Genomic DNA, 22,786 nt, shown 5'->3' with positions numbered 1-22,786 from the left:
CAATGCATTTAAATATGAAGCATCTTTCGTGGTTACAGCACAATTCTTTCTACAGAAAAATAATAACCACAGTTTTAACTCTCAACTTTTATTCACCAGATCTTATCATGATTTATACGTACTTCTTTTAATGTCATTATTTCAGTCTATTTTGGACAGGGAAACTGGATTGCTTTGTTTTTATTGATATTTTTGAAACTATAAAGGTACATCTATCAACATTTATTTTGATGTAATCATGGTATGAATTTCTTTATTTTAATAATAGTATTTCGGTCTTATTACCGGTGAAATATATCCCACAATGCAATGCGGGCATTCATACCAGAGAATCTGACGGGTCTTTATCATTTCAATGTCTCACATATTTAAGTAGTGTTTTGTCATCAGCAACAACACGTTGTCATTTTTGTTCCGGTAAGTACCGTCATAACGTTCAAGAAAACATCAGCTGAAGACTCCGGAAGTGACGTCGAAATTACCGCTTCACGTCTGTGAAAGATTTGTTTTACGTTAGAATTTATACAATAAAAATACCAATTATAAAAAAGTTGTGTTTTATGCTAAGCAAACTAGGCCTATATAAAAAAAACTACAGTTGACTGTTTAGAAATGCAGCCTAATGGCTTTTTTGACAAATGTGCATTTGTTTTGACATGTACTTTTGTGAAAAACAAAAAATAAACCATTTAGTCTACAAAAACAAGCATTTTTTATTTTATTTTCCATACATTGTTGTTTAAAAATGCAATTTTCTAATTTTGCAGTTAATGAATGTTAGTAGTAAAGACTAAAGGGAAACAATATGAGCATATTTATGTGTGGGACTTTGTTTGATTTAAAATCACACTGCATTATTAATTGTTTTAATCGAATGACTTTTTTAAATAACAGTTTATCACGATGGTGGCTCTCCATCGCGATGCCAGTCGGCACAACCCTGATCAGAGGTCATAAATGATGAACCAATCAGTCGGCTCTGCTAATATAGGCCCCTTGGTGTTCATATGGACAACACGTGTTCAAAGTGTGTTATTATTTAGAGCAGACACTCACGGTGAATCAGAGGGTTTATGGTATACAGAAAGCATGGCAACATCTAAAAACATCTCATTTAAAGCTTGCTTGTCAGGGGCCTGTCATGAAGGTTGTTAGAGGAATAGAAACCAGTCTCTCCAGGCAAACAGAGAATATGGTCTGATCTGTCTTTATTCTCCATGCCAATGAGCTCTCATCATCTGGCATAAGATGTAGGGGAACCCCAATGTAAAGTAAATATTTCTAAACATAGCCCTAATTTGGACCTACCTCCATTAAAACTAATTAAAGTCATGATATAGGGCTGTGTGTTGCTCTTTTCACTGTTTGTGAAAGATTAGCAATAGATTGTGGCTGTGTGATGTGCTTCGGTCTGGCTACATATCACTGTGTTTATGTTATGAATGTGAATATATGAGTAAATGAAGGAATGTATGTGTGAATGAATGTATAAATGCATAAATGAATGTATAAAAGGATGTATGAATGTACAGTATGTCTGTCTGCATGTATATGTAGCCTATGTGTATGTGTGCATCAATGAAGGAATGAATGTGTAAGTAAATGAATGGATGTATGAATGAATGAATGAAAGTAAAGACAGCGTGCTCAGGTATTGTGAGTTGAACAGGAATTTGCCTTGTTTGTTGGTGCTAACATTAATGTTAAACATATAACTTTTGCAAAACGTAATGTGAAATAAACACATAAATACAAAAACAAACGTTATGTATGATTATGTTTACAGCAGAGCAAGAGCTGTGCCCCCCCCCGTCTTATTGATAAGGCTGTATTTTAATTCACATCACAGACTGAAGTAGGGTGAGCAATCGCTCTGAGATGTTTCTGACAGTAAGGAAATGAGTGTCATCAAGGACTGATGCAAAGTTTGACAATATTTGGCAGTTAAATATATATATATGCTATTATTTTTTTAAATAACTTTATAAGGGAATTAGATCAATAAAAAAATGCACTGTATTGCACAACACAACTAACACTGCCATTCAAATAAAAACCCTGCCAATCATTTGCCTCTAAAAAGTGCCTCCGGCCACATACAGTGGGGCCAAAAAGTATTTAGTCAGCCACTGGTTACGCAAGTTCTCCTACTTAGGAAGATCAGAGAGGTCTGTAATTTTAATCATACGTACAAGGAACCGGTTTGATTTTTAAAACAAATTATTGAAGAAACCATCCTGTGGATCTTGAAGGTGTTTTAACAACCGTGTGACATATACAAGTTAACTTTAACATATAATCACTCAAAGCACACACAAAGTGGGATGTAAACCGGGGTTTTCACACGTACAGCAATGATTAGCTAAGTAGACTTTAACAAGTGTAGGGATATATATACAGTCTATGATATATATACAGTCTATGATATATATACAGTCTATGGTATATATACAGTCTATGACATATTTACAGTCTATGATATATATATATACATATATATATATATATATATATATATATATATATATATATATATACAGTATATATATATATATACAGTCTGTGGTATATATACAGTCTAAGGTAGGTATACAGTCTATGACATATGTACAGTCTATGATATATATACAGTCTATGACATATTGTTAAGCTGAATCCCAGGAATGATGCTCTCTCATAGAACTGCACTTCCCAGAGTGCACCAGCCGCAGCAAACTGGCTGCTTTGCGCCTGATCAGTCATTATCACTGATTTGGAGCACCTGTTAAGACATTGAGGCGCTCAGTCACTCAGGCAGACAAACTGCAGAGAGAAGACGCTCCAAGTTAACTCCCAAGTTCAGTCCAAAGACGCCAATGGTTGGTGAATTGTGTTGTATACTTACGTGATGTTTTGAAATGCGGTTTCTTATGTTTAACTGCTGTGTGGCTTGGTGAAGACACACATTGCAGAATTGACATAATTAATGAATTTTGAGTTAAATGGGTTTTTGCTAAAATTATAGTTCATTTTGAGTTTGGAAAGTTAAAAGTAAGATAAAAATGGTAAAATATTAATGTTAGGTTCTGTTAAATACTAGAACTTTATTAACTTTGTAAGATTCACGAAATCACATTTTTATTTTTCATGTGTAGTGGTTAAGGCAGTTAAAATGTATTTAAAATGTTAACTGTGGTTCTGTCTTTAAAGGTTTACAACCTAATCTACCACCAATCTACTGGCAGACCAATCAACTGACAAAACCAAAGTTGTCAGTTGATTGGTCAAAGTTGGAAAATTTGAGTTGTACTTGTGTCCTTTGGAAATGGAGCAAGAGGAGGACTTGACACACACACAGACACACACAGACACACACACACACACACACAGACACACACACACACACACACACAGACACACACACACACACACACTGCTCTGACATCAAAGCAACAACATCAGACTGCAGTATTGCTGTCCACCTGCAGGTGGCGTGAGCAGGCTTTCCAACAATTAAAAAGGGACTAAAAACATTTAAAGGGTCTAAAATACTTCCTGAATTACTTGCCCTTGAGGTTAAAAGGTACACATACCATTAAAGATGAGTAAAATAAGGGTTGGAGTTCAAAAGTGCTTAAAGATCCTCCCCTCGTGTCCTGGATTGTTGACTACCTGACTGGCAGACCACAGTATGTGCGCCTGCAACACTGTGTATCAAACAGAGTGGTCAGCAACACCGGGGCCCCGCAGGGGACTGTCCTCTCTCCCTTCCTCTTCACCATCTACACCACAGACTTCAACTACCACACAGAGTCCTGCCATCTTCAGAAGTTTTCTGATGACTCTGCTGTGGTTGGATGTATCAGCAAGGGGGACAAGGCTGAGTACAGAGCTGTGGTGGGGGACTTTGTCACATGGAGTGAGCAGAACCATCTCCAGCTCAATGTGACAAAGACCAAGGAGCTGGTGGTGGATCTAAGGAGAGCCAAGGCAGCAGTGAGCCCTGTTTCCATCCAGGGGGTCAGTGTGGACATTGTGGAGGACTACAAATACCTGGGAGTGCACTTGGACAATAAACTGGACTGGGCCAAGAACACTCAAGCCCTCTACAGGAAGGGCCAAAGCAGTCTCTATTTTCTGAGGAGGCTGAGGTCCTTTAACATCTGCAGGACAATGCTGAAGATGTTTTACGAGTCTGTGGTGGCCAGTGCTATCCTATTTGCTGTTGCATGCTGGGGCAGCAGGCTGAGGGTAGCGGATGCCAACAGACTCAACAAACTGATTTGCAAGGCCAGTGACGTCGTGGGGGTGGATCTGGACTCTCTGTCGGGTGTGACAGATAGCAGGATGCTGTCCAAACTACATGCCATCTTGGACAATGTCTCGCACCCACTCCATGGCTTGTTGCTCAATCACAGGAGCACATTCAGTGATAGACTCATTCTCCCAAAATGCACTACAGAGCGCCACAGGAAGTCATTCCTGCCTGTGGCCATCAAACTTTTTAACTCCTCCCTCTAAGTGTCTGACACACACACACTTAGAGAGGTTGAAACTGGACAATATTATCTGTATTATCTGTTTTGTGCAATAACACTGGCCTGACATGTGTGCAATTTCAAATACCACAATTATTATTATTATTATTATTATTATTTAACTTTTCACCATTCCAAATCCTTAATTATGTTAATTATGTAAATGTATAAAAACATTCCTTTATGTAAATACCGTACGTATCCAATTCCTTATATTTCTTGTATTTCTACTCTATAATATTTGTGCAACTACAACACAGTTTCCCTTCGGGGATCAATAAAGTATTTCTGATTCTGATTCTAAAAGCACTAAATAAATAAGAGTAAAACCACATTGTTAGACATGCAAAAAACGATGGTGTGTGTATTATCATAAAAATTCAAGTAATTCAATGTGTAACAATTAATAATGATACATTAAAGATAGAAGGCAAGACGTAAATAAAATAAATATGTCAGAACCAAGGCATCTTTAGAATATATTAAAAAAAAATTTAACATGGGTCTCAATAGGTGGGACAGTATTTGTCCACCTTATGGACAATTACCACAGAAGGAATGAATTTTGTTCTGTGGAGGAAAATACATGTGTAATCAATTACATAGTTGAAAATAACTTCAGTTCTTACATTCGGTATTTTGTCATACACACTAATAAGTAGCGTACTTACACCGGACAACTGAATTCTGTAGAAAATCAAATTCAATTTTGTTCATGGTATCAGACCAAGAGTTATCTCAAGACACTTTACAGAAAGAGTAGGTCTAGACCACACTCTGTAATTTACAAAGACCCAACAATTCTAGTAATTTCCCCAAGAGGAAGCGTTTAGTGTGACAGTGGCGAGGAAAAACTCATTTTTTAGGGAGAAACCTCAGACAGACCCAGGCTCTTGGTAGGCGGTGTCTGACGATGCCGGTTGATGTTGACATGGAGAGTGGCAATAACAGTCACAATAAAGATAATGGAACTATGACTAGAAATAGTAGTTGTAGTAGATCGTGGTGTCGTAGGGTGTAGCAGGGCACTGCAGGGTGTAGCGGGGCACTACAGAGCATAGCAGGGTGTAGCAGGACACAGCAGGGCGTGGAGGAGGACCACGCCGACAGCTGCAACCATGATTTAGGTGCCACCCTAATTCAAATAAACTGCTAGGCAACAGAAAACATAAGGGCTCCGGGGAATTGGCTCCCCAGAGCTAGGTTAGTAACCCACATTTCTGGGACATGGATGCACACAGATGGAAAGGGAGAGGAGAGAGGAGCTCAGTGTGTCAAAGGAAGGAAGTCCCCCGGCAGTCTAAAACTATAACAGCATAATTAAGAGCTGGTGCAAGGCAGACCTGAGCCAGTTCTACAAGGGTTGGTTGATGAGTCTGATGACTATGGGATATTAGCGTTACATCATACATATTATTACTAAATATACTGGTTAAATGTACAATATGTAACATTTCTGCATTCAAATGTCTAAGAATGACTATACCCATGTTATATATTTGGTCAAGTTGTGTACTTACACATTCCCAAATGTTCCCAACAATTTTCAAACCCAGAAAAATCTCAAGTTTTCGTTAAGTTGCTTGTCAATGGCGTCATATAACCTTTGACCCCTCTAGTTATTCTAACATCCGTCAAACACGGACACCCAGATGATGCGTTCAAGAGTAAATGTAAATCATACAATGTGACAGCAAGTTATTAAGAAAACGGGCATTTGTCATGGTAGGTTGTTGTCAGGTGACGCTATGGCAGGTGTCTGAGCCCGTCCACCATTTTGGGATCCTACGCTATCGGTTGTTTTGGCTACAGCTTTCTGTTTTCCTCCAAAAGACAGTTGATGATATCTCGTCTATGTGCAGAGTGCATATTCCTGTTCCGGGGATGGCGACTGCTGATGCTGTGCCAGGGATGGCTGCTCCTGCTGCTGGGTTCCTGCACTTGACTTGCCTCTGAAATCTGGCTTCGTCTGTTTTATTAACATCACTGTGGCCTAATCGCAAAAGATGGTTTTGAGTCAGGGTGGTTCTCCAACATCTCATATGATGGTTTATAGAATAATTTGATTATGAAAACGCATCAATTTAATCAAAGCTTTAAGCTGGCAACCTCGTTACATTAAAGGATGTTGCAGAACAAAGACGAAGGACATGAGGGGACAATGCATCTTTGTGATGTCCTCCAAAGTGTGTTAATGTTAATGTAGAGAACTGCAAGGGACAAACGCATTACAGCGAGCACATTTCACAGACAAGCTAGCATAATATGAACAGAATCTCAACAACAATGGTTGGCCATCAAGTATTTTCGAAGAAGCAACAGTTAGCTAGCAGGCTAGACAACAATGTCTGGTGCACTTCTTGGCTTTAAGAGGCAACAACATAAACACATTTAGAGACATTTTCAGAGAACTTACCCAAATGAAGATGCAGAAAACACACTCTCACCAACTGGGAGATACCATTGAAAGTAATGTCCTTTCTTCTACTTGCATCCAGGGTGCTGGTCCAGCACTAGCAGCCCACTCACTCTGACATCATTTGTGCATGAATAGGTCCTGATCATGTGTGTGTATCTCAGGCCTGTGTGTTGTGATTTCTAACAAAACAGTGTAAATTGTAATTTCACCACTGGAAAAATTATTATTCCATCCTCTTTCAGTCACTCTGTTTTCAAACGGTAAGCGACAATTCCTGCACAGTATGCTTTTAAGTGAAGCTATCAACCCGAATAATACGTTATGATAAGTAGTTGCCCTTCTGAAAAAGGGTAATTATTTGAAAAACTACCTTCTGAAAAACACTAACTAATCATTTGTTACTCTTACAAAAACGGTAACTAATCATAAACTACCTATTTTTTCTATTTTTGTAAAGTGTTACCAAAAATGATGTTAATCTTTTACTAACTTATCAGAATCGAGCACTTAATCGTTCTAGAGAGAACCGTGATGCATCTAAGAATTGATTATTTTCCCTACCCCTACAGAACAGTGTCACAGACAACTTAGTCCAGGAAGGTCCCCCCAGTGTATCACAGCAACACGTGGAACTGCAGGCCGGGAACCCTGTTCAAGCCGCCACTTCTATGTATCTCACTAGGTCCGACAGGGTCTCTAGGCCAAACGCAAAATACATGAACTGAACTAGCTACTCAAGTCTTTTGAATCTAAAATGTTAGAAACAACTCTTTGTTCCTTGAGATCTACATAATGTTTCATTCTGTTAATGCATTTAGTTGTGGGACACTCGCAGAGTTCATTTTATGTAAACCAGGTCACATTTGCGTTTCTATTATAAAACTGTTGTTAGTGCAGAAGTACCCTACCGGTCAGACATTTGGTGTCACTTAGAAATTTCCATTGCACTCCACTGTAGACAGACTACCAGTTGCATTGTTGTTGTTTTTTTAACAAGGGCAGCAGTTTTCAGATTATATTAGGTTTTTACATAATTGCAAAATGGTTCTTCAATGTTTTCTCAGTTTTTTAAAATGATATCAGATTAGTAAACAGACTGTGCCTTTGAAACACTGGATCAATGGTTGCTGACAATGGGCAATGTAGATATTGTATTAAAGACCAGCCCCCCCACTCAGATCAGATGGTATTCTGCATGCAACGGAGTGGAATGGAAATATGTGAGTGACCCCAAACTTTTGACATGTAGTATATGTTATTCAATGTTTCTCCATGTTCAGGAGCCACAGCTAAAGAAGGGGGATGTAGATAGTGGTACTGTTTAACTGTTTTGATCCTAGTGTTACCGTACTAGAAGTGGCTCTCTCGCTATTGGCTCCAAATATAGTGTGTATCTACAGTTGGAACTCCAGGCATGTAGACACACACTCTCTGTTGAGGTGTGACAAAACAACAAAAACCTACGGCTAACTGAGACTTTCTTCGGTTGAAAAATTCTTTTAAATGAATACATATATTTAGATGAATATCATATTTGTAATCCATGGCTTAATTCAAACTGGAGCAAAAAATAATTTGCCTCTCCCTGTTCACTACCGTTCATAAGTCTTCCGAATTAAGGTCCCATGAGGTCCACCAAAAGGCGTTTGACTTTGGCTCTCTATGGGAGAGAAAGAAAAGAACAGGAGGTGACAAGTAGGAGAGGAAGAGAAGGGAAAAAAGGAGGATAAGAGGATTAACACACAGACAGACAGACAAACAAACAGGAAGAGGAGGAGTCACAAAACAACTTCAGCATTCACACTTAATCCGGTGCTGCGCATCGGAGTGTGAATGTGTGTGAGTGTTTATCTGATGAGCAGGTGGCACCTTGTACGGCAGCCCCGGCCACAGTGCATGAATGTGTGTGAATGGTGAATGTTTCCTGTAGATGTAAAAGCGCTTTGAGCAGTTGTTAAGACTGGAAAAGCGCTATATAAATACAGCACATTTACATTTACATTTACATCTTTCACTTCTCTGATTCGTTCTGTTTTGTTTTAATTGATTTTTTTTTCACTTGCACTGTCCCTCAGTTGAAATGTGCACATATGTCACATGGTACGCTCCAAGGGGTTTGACCCATGGTTGACATGCACTAACATGTGCAAGTGGCACACTCTCCAATGAAACATGATCATTATAGCGTTTCAAGGGTGCTCTAAATTGAACACAAGCAAGCCTCACAGCCAAGGGACAGGATACATCGCTGCACAAAAAAAACAAATATTGCATACTTATCACGACTTTTCATATAATATTGCGCAACGTGATAGCAATACTGTTAATAGTTGTATCATGCACCCTACTTTGCAGAATAGGCCATTAAAACAAAGCAGGGAATCAGAAATCGTTTTTGTAGATTTCTCACGCAAAATGCAACTGTAGCAAGCATCTCACCATCGCTAACGTCATCGAAACAACAAATAATATATCCAGCTACAATAAAGCAGAAAGTCAAAAGTTAAACAGGAGTAAAGAGTTGATGGCTATGACGATGATACACGGTCTGACTTACGTTTTCACTCTTTATCACTCAGTGTGTGTGTGTGTGTGTGTGTGTGTGTGTGTGTGTGTGTGTGTGTGTGTGTGTGTGTGCGCAGTAGCAAGTTCAGACCAAAGATTCATATGCCGCTAAAACAGTCTCATAAGTATTTGCAACTTGTGAAACACAAGGCAGAAATGAATGCAGAGTGGTTTGTATCCACAAATGTGTATTTGAGTCTGTGCGTTTAAATTGTAACTTGTATTTCTTCTTTTTGTGTGTATACTTTTGAGACGCCGTTGTCACAAACTTCTTGTGTCTCAAGTGACAATCCCAGCACTCTCCAGCACAGTCCCTGACAAAAGTCTTGTCGCTTATCTATTTTGTAGAAACACCTGCTATTAACCTGACTTTTAATTAATCAATTGGTGTAAGAAATAGCTCATATGAAAAGCTAAAACCCTCCAAATGATGTTCAATGCACTGAATTAAATTAGTTTCACCAAAAAAAGATTTATTATTTAAACAACATAGAAAGGTCAAATTTTGGCAATACAAAAGTTTTCTCGCCTATACAGAAATTGAACAAATTTACTGCAAATACTAAAATATGTCAGCAAATTAAATAGCGGTGCTGTGAGATTCAAATTTAATATCTTGTATGACTCCATTGGCTTGAAGGACTGCATCCATGCGGTTTGGCAAGGATTCATACAATGTATTGATGAAGTCATCAGGAGTAGCTAGGAAAGCAGTCTTACATGCCTCCCAGAGTTCATCAATATTCTTTGGTTTGGTCTTCCATGCTTCCTCTTTCATCCTACCCCATATATGCTCAATGATGTTCATGTCTGGTGACTGGGCCGGCCAATCCTGGAGCATCTTGATCTTCTTTGCCTTGAGGAACTTTGAAGTGGAGATGGAAGTATGCGATGGAGCACCATCCTGCTGGAGAATTTGGACTTTGTTGTCCACTAAATTACTTTTATGTTTCCAACATCACTGCAATTGCAATTTGCTTTGTGTTATTAGGGCAGATGGTGACAGTTTGTTACATTTTGGAGCATGCTATGATACACTGTGCTTCCATGATGTATTAAAAAAGCTTCTGGATGGGCTAAAATTGTCAGAGGACCTACTGTTGACATGGCAAATATAACCAGTAGATGTATTGATTATGAAAATTAATGTTAATCACAGCTTTGTCATTGTTGCAACTTTGTGATTAAAAGTACTTGTGTAAACTTTGATCATTAAACTATTTTGAACTTATTATGTTACCAAGAAGACTTGGTTCTGAATGTAGTGGCATGTTGTAGATGGGACAGATGTGTACATTTAAATCACCCATTTTTTTGTGTGCATATTCACATGGTCACCACATTATTTACTCTTGGTTTATTCTAGTTGGAGATGAACACATGCCACTGCCACTGACTGACACAGCTGTTCCCTGGAAATCTCTTCATTCTCCGGTGGGCTGTGAGGGGAAACTCAAATGAAGTAATGACAGATGACAAGTTGTGAAAATTATAATTCTGGCAGGATGTTTGGGCAACTTGCTTCCTAGTTCACTTTGATCACTTTAAAAACATTTCTTCAGGGACAAAAATGCCCTGAAGTACACTAATGGGCCTAATGTTAAGTTGCATACTCAGAAAGACTAATATATATGTATATATAGATATATATATATATATTATATATATATATATATATATATATATATGAATGTGATATATATATATATATATATATATATATATATATATATATATATATATATATATATATATATATATATATATATAATATATATATACATAAGTAAAAATGCACCCTTAGGGCTTGGCAAGCTATTGATAAAATATCGGCATATGGCACTAGATGTCATCTATTTTGGATATCTATAAAGAGATCTTCTTCCTTATAGATCATATCATCAATGTATTAACTTATTCAAACAACAAAACATGAATAGAACCAGTGGGTGGTGTGGTCATTTGAAGGGTTTTGTTGGTGGTGTAGATGGTAAGATGACTTTTTTTAGTGAGCAGTCTCATATGAGCTGATTTTTTTTTTTTTGTATATAAACATGTTTGTAATATTGACATGAAACTTTGTGTCATGTCTTCCTACAGGGAACATTAGCTGCAAACAAAAATGAGATCATGCTCTCTGAGTTTGACATCAACTGTAACACTGAACCTGCCCTCTACAGGATAGACACTACTCTCATCTGGGAAAAGGTGAGCTGCAAAACATACAAGTACACTTAGGAAATCCTTCATAGCACAAAAGTACACCTATTCTAAAAATGGAGGTCTATTGAGATGCACAAGTTCTATTTACATTTAGTGGTAGAAGAACAAAGTCAGCAAGAGTAGGTCGATCTCCTTTATTAATGGACCATGTCATAGATTTCAAAAACATATGCATTGAAAGATTTTAAAGCTAAATCTTTGTATTTGTTATCATACTGTATGACATGCTTACGTAAATACTGACACTTGTCAATATTCTACAATACAGTTAGCTCTCTAAATCCCATCCCACATCTACTGACAGGCCAGGCAGCACCACCAGAGACTACATCATCAGTTTTCTGCCTAACCTTCGTCATTAGGTGTAGGATTTGGAATGGTAAACATTATTACTGACAGGACTAAAAGTGCATATAATCATGCCATACTGTACATGTGTGAAGGAGAGGCAACTTTAGGAAAAAATAGCCTGTGTGGGTTTGAGGTGTCAAACTACAAGTGAATTAGTTATGAGCCAGACCTCACTTTAGAAAGGGAAATGACTGAGAGCTTCTTCTTAAGAATATAGAACAGAATAGGCATTCTAGTCTATTCTATATTTAAGGGAGAATGACTACCACTTTACAAGTCCCATACTGAGCAAAGTGTATTAGATCGTCATTCATGTACAACTTCCTTATTTACTTGATAAACAGTACTTATAAGATCATCGAGGGAAAACTATTAGGTTATGGATGAACTATGGTCGCGCAGATGAAGGGCTTTAATACATGATTTTAAACGACTAGTTTAAAATGACTAGCAACAGTAATGTGTACCTTAATATAAAGTTACCCTTAACATTTACTTTTGATGTTTTGGGACATTTCTTCTGTTCATGTTCATTTACTGCTTTGTTATTCCTGGCTACACAAATGTACTTGTCTATATGAGACAGTCAGATATGAGAGTGATATTTCCCAAAATGTTGAACTATTCCTTTAAGTTACTTTTAATTGCACTAATCATATTTCTCATTTTTTGTGTCCAGGAAGATGAAACGGTCCCCAAACGCATGAAGCTCCCAAACAAAGAAGAGAAGGACGTGGCTGTGACTCTCAGCAAGAGGAGGGTGCCAACATTATCGGAGAGCAGTTCTGGGAGGAACACCCAGACGTCCTGGAGGACGACTTCTACAGCTACATCTAACAGCTCCTGGGCTTCAGTAGGATAAAAACACTGAACCGAGTTAGGCCACAACTGTTGAAGTGGCCCCACACAAGCAGTGGGCAGATGATGGAACAGCTTGTTGTTGACTGTTGTAGATAAACAAAATGCCATGAAGCGTAGTACACTTGAATACTTTGAAAGAGCTTTTTCTGAGACTGAAGCCTTTTGATGATTGACTTTTTACAATGACTCTCTCCCAAGCACAACATATTCTTAAATTATTACATATTAAACTTCTATTCCAATGTTCTCTAGGACACATTTAGATTAGATCAGTAATGATGCTTGTCATGTTCAAAGGGAAGCAGAAGATTTCATCAGCTTTCAGCCATGGGTGTTGAGGATAGATAGATAGATAGATGGATAGATAGATATTTATTGATCCCAAAAAATGGGAAATTGGACATACTGTATATGCAAACACTGCCCCAAGCATTGTCCCAATCCTAGTCCACTGCATGTAGCTCTCCTATTTTTGCTTTAGCAAAATGTATCCTCATTTAATATCCTGAATAACATTATTCAAAATACTACCATCACTTGATCTTTCAGCATGTTTAACATGATTCTTCTTTACCCACTGTTAGTTTTAATCTTTGTGTGGCCTTTTTTCACAGTCATCTACCTAGTTTGTTTAGGTAGCAGAGTTTCCTAATGAAATGTTATGCTACTGGACGCCTATATGCTATCACTTACAGGTCATAGTAGGAAAGCATATCTGAGATAGTAATAAGCAGAGTAAAACAGAAACCAATACCTTTCGCAGTAGCAAGTGGCCTTGTCTTGCAGCCAAGACACCATTTAGAGATGTGAATGGATTTGGCGGCCTGCACTGTCAACAGTGCTAAGAATACCTCACACACCCTGCGTACACTCTATCCCTCTGACATGTGCTCTGTGGCATATTTATCATTGCACTTATAAATGACCGGCTCAGTATGAATGGCTGCTGGAGGCTCAGAGTGGTAGGAGCCAACTGTATTTTGACACTGTAGTAGGCTTGGTTACAGTTGGATATTACAACTGTATTTTTGGTCTCCTGACCTTGTTAAGCATGCATGTAACTTCTCTACTGTACTTTATATAACCAGGGGTCAACGGCATTTTAGATCTGTCACAGAGGGCTGCTTGTTTCAATGATGAGTTAATGAACAATTACGCACGGGACTTCAACTAAGTAAGATGTACAACAACACATTATGATTGCCAAAGTTGCCCTTTTCTTCAGACGTACACTACCGGTCAAAAGTTTGGGGTTATTTAGAAATTTCCATTGCACTCCATTGTAGACAGAATATCAGCTGAGATCAGTTGCATTGTTTTTTAACTAGGGCAGCAGTTTTCAGATTACATTATGTGCTTACAGAATTGCAAAAGGGTTCTCAGTTAGTTTTCTTTAAATGATGATAGATTAGTAAACAGAATGTGCCAATGGAACGCTGGATGAATTGTTGCTGATAATGAGCAATGTAGATATTGTATTAAAGATTAGACACCCACTCATATCAGCTGGCATTCTGTCTATTATGGAGTGGAATGGACATTTGTAAGTGACCCCAAACGTTTGACCGGTAGTGTAAACTGTTAGGTCAGTTCACTTGGACCATTGCCTACACATCAGTGACTCAACATATGTCTTAGTATAGTATAGATGGTTAGTAACAAGAACGTATTGAGGCAAGTGGTGCAGTTATTTAAAGACAGCATGTGTTTACATGCAAGGCCTACACTTAATCCTTTGGGACTCCTGGTTGGAAAAAAAACTGGAGAAATGGTTGACACAACCTCCAGTAAAATTGTATGTAATATCTCTTTTAAAATATGTCCTGTCCTCCATTGTGATTGGTTACATAACCACTGACTGACTGACACTAAGCTGCATTCACATTACATTGTACAGACTACAATTACAAGCAACTGAGTGGGGAAATATGCTCACATAAGCCTCGGAGACCTCATGAATTTCTGACAGCGACAATATCTTCCACTTGTTAAAAAGAACCACAGAAGTGTCAATAACCCAATACCAACATGGCCGCAAAGCCACCATCATTGGCAGTAACTGCTAAATAAGAGCCATTGTACTGTGATGTATAAGATACACATGGTGTGACTACAAGGCTGGCAGTTGGGATAACCATTTTGGAATAATCCATGAACACTCCTCAAGTCAAAATAACTGGAAGGTTTCATATTTTTCTCATTCTGCCAACACTGTGTGAATGCAGAATTATAAAGTCAATGTAAATAAATCAATTGTACACATGAATATCAGTTTAATAATAATTAGGAGGATTACTTAGATGGGGAAAACAGTTGTATAATGTCCTGAAGAATACTGTGATGATGTCACAGTGATGTCACTTGGAGACTTCACATTTATCATAGAAAATTTGCATCACAAACTGGAGTTCTAGAGTTTGTAAGGTATGCATTAACCAAGCAGGGAGGGTCCAAAATATTTTATTATTTTATTTTGCATGATGGGAAATGTAGGATCCAGCATTTCTGTAGCTTGAAGCATACTATGACTAAACATTAGATTATCTCTACTTCAATTTTGACTATTCTTTTTTGAATCTGTCTCTTGTCTAATTATGTGAAACTACCTGGTAGATTTCTTTGATGCTTTCTTTCATCATTAGATTTCAGTGCCTTGTTGCTCACTCGTACATGTTTTCATCATAGTGTGTGTGTGTGTGTGTGTGTGTGTGTGTGTGTGTGTGTGTGTGTGTGTGTGTGTGAAAATAAGGGAGGGGTTGAGAATGAGAGAGATGTGCGCCCCGCGGTCTAACTGTAAGCATCTCATGCAGACGAGCGAGCGGCGGCGTATCGCGATGTCACACCGGCGGCGTCTTCTCCATCGGATGTGAACCACCCAGGCTAGTTCACCGCACATTTATGTCTCAGGGTAGCAGATTCATTCGGAGCCGCCGCTTGTTGTTAGAATGAGTCCAGGAGCGCGCTGTTTTCCGCCCGACGCCGTGCAGTCCTCTCTGGGTCTGTGTCTCTTAGTGTTCCTGCGCTGTGTTGAGGCTGCTGCTGTATCTGAAGGCGCTGTTTACAATGGTGAGTCTGATTGTTTCCCGGAGCGATGGCTGAAAATGGATTTGTATATGTGTTGGAAAAACTAGACCGTCATTGCACTGGATCGCATTTGTTTTGTTTAAATTTAAAATGTCACTTGTGCATGCATAATGTTAATATTAGTCAATATGCCAATAATAATATTACAAAAAATATCAATAGCCTAGGTAATTAAAGTGCATACATGCTGCAGACTACCCAACATGTGTCATGTTTTGCCTTTTTCATAAGGAGAAATTAAGCAGGGTCCACTGAGGAGCATCCTTGATCATGTCCAGAATTATGAGATTACTTATCCCACATGGCTGCATCCTCGCAGACACATGAGGTCTGTCGACAATGAGGTGGGTCTGTCTGTCTTTTGTCTTTGTATCAAAACTGTAAACAAAATGAAAAAACTTATTTTATTAATGTTGCCATATGTAAGTCAGCTTTTGTTTGACCACATCTCTGATTTCCTCCCAGCATCCTGCAAAGGCACAGATTCTGATCTCAGCTGATGGCCGGGAGCTAAAACTACAGCTGGAGAAAAATGAGTGAGTGACTTGAGGGCAGTACACCTCCTTTGTGTTTCCTGCAAAAGGTTTAAGTAGGAATGTCTCTGCTGCCGTTTGATGCTCCGAGGTTACCAAAATGAGTCAAAAGCCCCAAAAAATGGTCGCATTTATCAAACTGTTCCCATGTAACTGTACATAGAGCTTAGACTTCCAGAAGATGCCCCGGCTTGCCCCGTTTATTTGACCAGATGTTAGCTGTCACATTGACGCATTTATAAGGTCAGTGGCCCTGTGGGTGCAGAGAGGGGAGATGAAGGGAGGAAAGGAGGTTGATGGTTTTGGTTGACACCCGATCTGTGTGCCTTGGGCCAACAGGAAGTAAGACTGTGCGTCTGCACCTAACATCCTGTAATCTGATGAAGCGGTTCCTGTCCAGTAACAATGGGATGGTGATAGGAAGTATCTCCCTGGTTTCATGGACAGCGTGATCACTGGGTAGGACAGCAGGTAGAACTGGAGCAGTGGAGTTGTCGGTGGTGACTACAGAGTTGTAGTTCATCACTTTTGGATTTGGGCCAGCACACAAGTGAAATGGGAAGCTTTTATGAACATTAGAAATGAAGTGCGTTTTTTTTTTCTTCTATCAGTTGCTCTCTCTTTCACTTATTCACTCACAGGCACGCACATTAACAAACCACGACTCCACTGTGTCTGACTGGACGTCCCCTAAGGGATTTGCCCCCCTGCTCTCCCTCCCCGGCAGGTGGTCAAACTGTTAGATTTCCTCCTGGGCAAGGAATTTGAATCAATCACACACCGTGTTTGTCTGCCTAAAAGAGAGGGACAGAGAGCGACGAGGAAAGATAGCTTGAGATACATTTGATAAAACTTTTTTGAGTTCCTCAACATGTAGTAGAGATTGTGTTAACTGATATCTATACTGTATATTTGCCGATTGCTCCTAGAAAGAGGACATCGATTTTTTTGTAGTTTATTTTTTTGTCAGGGTCCCTTGACGGGATTTGATTCCTGCTGCAGATCAAGTTTCCTTCGGGAAGTTACACTTTACTTGAAAGGATCTCCATAAAAGTGATACAACACTGTCATGAACGTGTCGTAAACGTTTATGTCATAACGTGTCATAAGTGTCATTCGTTTTTTTCATGACAATTTAGGGTTAGGGTTCATGTGTCATGACTGTGTCATGTGTTCATGACTGTGTCATGTCACTCCTATGTAGATACCTTCAGGTAAAGTGTTTCCCAACAAAAATATATTTTGAAACCATTTTTGTGCAACTTCTCAACTGTTTCCTGGAACAGGAAAAGCTGTTAAGATTTCTTCACTTCTGCCCCAGTGACAGTTAGAATAGGAATGAGGTGATGTGAAGAATAGGATAGGTACTGAAATGATGTGGAAAAATGAATTGTAGAAATTAACAATTGTTACTTGCATTTTCAATGATAAGGCATACAAAATGATTTCAAGTAAAACCAGACATAGTTTTTATATGTGCCCCACCTTAGTATTTATTCTGTAATATACTGTGTCTGAGAGCTTTATTGATCATGTAAACACTCTTTTCTGTTTCATTCACTTAAGCTTCAGCCTCCTTACACCTGTACCCTTGGATGCCCAGTTCACTAAGGGACTGTACGGAAATGGTTAGGGAGGGAGGTAGGGAGAAGTTTGACTTTGTGTGGTGTGTAGAATGTTCTAATTAAATAACAATTTCAAAATTGAGAAATTCCGACTCTTTTTATAACTAAAATAACATGTTTTGTTATTGCAGAGAGAGTAAAGTACCAAAAAAGGTAGTATTGCTCCATTGGTTCAAATGTGAACGGTACCCAACTCTAGTTGTAATGTTTGGTGACTCCCCATGTTCACCATTATTTCAAATTTGGTGCATATTATAAAAACTACTGTTCTACAATCACACAACATTTTTATTTCATTTGTTAATATGCACCTTAAGTTTAGGCAAGGCAGCTTTATTTGTATAGCACATTTCAGCAACAGGGCAATTCAAAGTGCTTTACACTGAAACAGTTAAAAATAGTTTAAAAAAAATGAAAAACAGATAAAATACAAGAAAAAACAGTTAAAAATATAAAAATATAAACAGATAAAACACAAGAATAAAAGTTAGAGTGCAGTATAAGAAATTAAACATTTAAAGAAATGAACAACCATTAAGAGAAAGGCAGCCTCAAAAAGAAAGGTCTTCAGCCTTGATTTAAAAGAACTGAGAGTAGCAGTAGATCTGCAGTTTTCTGGAAGTTTGTTCCAGATATGAGGAGCATAGAAACTGAACGCTGCTTCCCCCTGTTTAGTTCTGACTCTAGGGACAGAAAGCAAGTTTATATGATTAACTAGTTGTATCCTGAGATATTAAGATAGATGATGTTTTCCTAAGTTGAGGGAAGGATTCCATTAAAAATGTTAGTAACTCTTTGGAGGGCCTTACTTAAATAAAGTTATAATAATATTATTGAAGTTCAGCCCCCCCTCCCCACCCCAATATCTTTCACGTGGTCCTTTTACAAAAAAATATTTTACAGCATTGAAAGAAAGAGTTTGCCGCCTCCTCTTTGTGCACCCATTACCACCAGCCAGTGTCTCCCCTCTCAGCCTAAACAGCAAATACCACCCTGGGTTACGGTGGTTTGATTTATCCTCTGCTGGCCTAATGTGGAGACACATTTAGCTATGTGAGACTATGTGGGGGGTGAAAAAGATCAATGTCTGCTTTTGGAGAGAAGCCAGAGAAAATACTGCCAGTGTCCACGTCTGTGTCCTGGCTACTCCCTCTTGTCCTCATTGCCCCTGAAATTGTAACTCTTACAGGCAGCAGATAAGGAAGATCCCAAACTAGCTGTGAGTTGGTCTTGATCTTGTCTTTCTGTTTATACTGCTGTTGGATTTTACATCTCATGTTTTTCCGCTCTCTTTCAAAACCTGGACAAATATAGCTGTGAATGCTCTTGAGCATCAGTACTCCCAGTGGCTGCAGTACAAACTTAATCCATTTACTCCCTCCCCTGCCATGCTTGTCAATGTGCATATATGTGTGTAGGACTTTTTTTTTTTTTGCTTTTTTTTTTTGCTTTTATCTTAATGAAAGGCTGTTGTGCGCCCGTAGAGGATTGATTTGGTTAAGAGTCGGGCAGTGGCTAATGTGCTGACTCAGAAGGAAGAAAAAGGGATGTAAAAAACCGAGGGAGAGAAAACAGTGTAAGAAAGTGAATGATGGACCAAAGGAGAAGGGTTAAGGTGAGAAAAGTCATGGAAAGTAGCGCCAGTTTGGGGTCAGTTTGGGTGTGAGTTATGTGCATTTGGTGCAGATATGAATCGTGTGGATATTCTTGCTTTCTCCTCTACATGGCTTTCTCTGTTCTTCTGCTTGATGCTCTCCCTGCACACCCTTAAGTGCATGAACCTGAATGAAGCACTCCCTTGGGAAATGTACACATCTTTATTCCTCCTCTCCTCTCCTCTCCTCTCCTCTTCTCTCCTTTCATCTCCTCTCCTCCTCACTTATCCTCTCGTCCTCACCTATCTTCTCCCCTCCTCTTGTCCTCACCTCATATGTCTTCCACTGTCCACTTTAAAGCACACCAATCTTTCTCATTTCTTTCCTTCCCTAACCTCATGTGATATTCTCTAGGGCTCTAGTGCAAGTATACATCTATCTGCGGTTAACGTTTGGGAGACTGTGGCCACACGCAGACAGACTACCCACACACACACACACACACACACACACACACACACACACACACACACACACACACACACACACACACACACACTGCAGACCAAAAGAACACAAACAAGGCTGACCTAATGGATCACAGGTCTAGGGAGTAGGGAGCTGGGATGCATTCGCTTGTCCTTTTTTCTATGTTTAGTCTCACATTGGCTCGGTCTGCTTTGAAGTCTTAATGTAGCCGTGTATGTTAGCCTGTGTGTTGGGGAAACACTCACACACGCTGGGCTTTAAACAACAGTACATTGTTCTCCCTGTGCAATAAAAGCCTTTTCATAATCCGTTGCCAAGTGGTACTTTGACTTTGCATCAGCTTTCTCCCTGCCTCCACCCGCGTGCCGTGATGTCATCTGATACTATGAGAGAATGCGACCCACTGACCCTAATGCATTACCCCACGTCCCCTACTCCTCACTCCCTCCCTCACTATCTCCCAAGCACATTAGCATTACTCCCCCACCCCTTCTCTCCCATCATGAAGCTGAACCAAGCCTTTGTCTCAGCCTCACTGCCAGACAGCCCTGATTCAGCCAGTATTGCGCCCCTCAATCACAGCGTCTGTCTGAACATTGGACCACATCCAAACTCTGAGGAGTTCTCCCGCCATCACACAGAGGGGTTTGCAGTCTTGATTTGAAAGCTCTCACAGCATTTACCAAAAGGAAGTCAGAGTCAAGGGTATGGTATATCCCAAGGGTGTTTGTGGTTTAGACTTGGTGACAGTTGGTTGAGAATTATTTTCCACTTTCATGTCTGTACGGAAATATAAAACTGCAGCCGGGAGTAGCTTAGCTTAGCATAAAGACTGGAAACGCAGACTCGGCTAGGTAGCGAAATCCTCCTTATAACACCTCTAAAGCTGATTAACTCATTATATCTTGTTTGTTTAATCCCAGTCTCAGCTGGTCGCCTGGCAGCCTCGGGGTGACAACAAGACCCTTGCAGGTTACTGCAGTGGTTCAAGAAATAGTCCTGCTCATACACTTCTGTTTTTGTATAGAGAACAGGAAGCAGAAGGGGCTAATCGGAAAGCTTTAGAGATGCTGCTAGACAGATTTTTTTTATCATTGGACAGAGCCAGACTACCTGTTTTGCCCTGTTTAAAGTGTTAATGCTAAAGTTAAGATAACTGCCCGCTGGCTGGAGTTTCCTATTAGGCCTATAGATAGAAAGTGGTATCAATGGTCTTAACCAACTCTCGGCAAGAAAATGAACATGTGAATTTCCCAAAATATGGTTGGCCACAAAATCAGCGTAATTAGGTATACACCACTGTTGCTGGACCAGATAAAACAGATTCAATGTGCTGTATTTTGTCCTACAGTAAAGCATACAGATGAGTATATTCAAATTTCTTTATTACACACACATTAACACACATTAATCAGAATTTCTGTAATTGTGCCAGTGTAAGCTAGCTGGCTAATTTTCAACTGTAACAAAATAAGCGTTCTTAAGACACTGAACAAGCCATGCAGTGCAACAAGAAGCAGCAAAATACCACAAGACACACATACATGCGAAGCAGCAATAACTGATCATTGATCAAAGGGTATAATTAGGTTTAAGAGCAAGTTTTTATTGTGGTCTCATATGGATTTTTCCATAACACTCGTTCTATATGATATGGGCATCATCATTCTACACTCTATACTACTAATGTCGCATGAAAACAGTTTGCAGAGCTGAACCAATGACATCATGCATAACTGCATGTGCTTTGCAGTTGCCCTCGTATTCTTATCACACAGTTAATGATCTACTTCTTGAGATACTGATGAGGCAAATTGAAACTACACTGTTTGATCGCAACTGCAGGTTATTTTGGGTGGTTCCTGTGGTTAGTACTTCATGCCGGATAACAGATGCATGGGTTCACCTTTCATGCAGTTCTTTATGATTTAAATGAACCACCTGTTGATACAACTACAGTTGCTATGGCATTACAAAGCCATGTTAAATCAGTTATTTTCAATGCCTAACCAGATAAGAAATCAACTGTATTTATACTTCAGTAGAAGAGACTAGCCATGTCTAAATGTGACAAATGCATTGCTAGGTTTTCAACTTTTCATCAGCATTTTAGTTGTGTTGAAAACTAGGACAAAACTAAAACACCCAACTATGCTGGTATTGTGCTTTCAGTAGTGGCAATTGATTTGTTATTGGCATGTTGTGTCTATGTATCACATGGCAGCAGGTTATACAGTCATCATTCTATGAGCGTACACAGCTGCTGACTGGCACGGGAGAATAAGGGAGAATGGTAGAGAGTCATTATGTGTCTCCTCGTGGAGGAAGCAATCCTTCCTGTATACTGTCTGCTGTGCTCAGTCAATCATCAGCCACTCTGCCATCCATTTTGCCTGTTAGAGTGACAGAAAGGGCAGATGAGAAGAGAGTGTGATGGGAATATTTGGGAAGCAGGAAAACTAGAGGAAGTCTATAAATGCACTTAGAAGGTCAAATCACAATACGGGTTGAGAGGGGTTTACCC

General features: G+C 39.3%; 1 protein-coding gene and 1 long non-coding RNA gene across 3 annotated transcripts in view; one reads left to right on the top strand and one right to left on the bottom strand.

The window, feature by feature from the left end:
- Positions 1–6,234: 6,234 nt before the first annotated feature.
- LOC116696655 (uncharacterized) lies at positions 6,235–17,372 on the bottom strand. Its single transcript, XR_004333792.1, has 3 exons — positions 17,363–17,372; positions 13,767–13,777; positions 6,235–6,329 (listed from the first exon to the last, which is right to left on the bottom strand). It is a non-coding gene; the product is annotated as an uncharacterized LOC116696655 (long non-coding RNA).
- Positions 15,719–22,786, top strand: part of adam19b (ADAM metallopeptidase domain 19b) — a 20,791-nt gene continuing 13,723 nt past the window's right edge. Inside the window, exons 1-3 of one of the 2 annotated variants that reach the window (XM_032527730.1) lie at positions 15,719–16,002; positions 16,252–16,364; positions 16,486–16,556. In XM_032527730.1, coding sequence (XP_032383621.1) covers positions 15,882–16,002; positions 16,252–16,364; positions 16,486–16,556 — 305 coding nt within the window. In that variant the 5' untranslated portion in view covers positions 15,719–15,881. The remainder of the gene's footprint in view (positions 16,003–16,251; positions 16,365–16,485; positions 16,557–22,786) is intronic. The other variant, XM_032527729.1, reaches the window with a different exon arrangement.

Source organism: Etheostoma spectabile, chromosome 10 (genome assembly GCF_008692095.1).
Source record: "Etheostoma spectabile isolate EspeVRDwgs_2016 chromosome 10, UIUC_Espe_1.0, whole genome shotgun sequence".
Taxonomy (NCBI): domain Eukaryota; kingdom Metazoa; phylum Chordata; class Actinopteri; order Perciformes; family Percidae; genus Etheostoma; species Etheostoma spectabile.
This window is presented reverse-complemented; position numbering and strand designations above follow the sequence as displayed.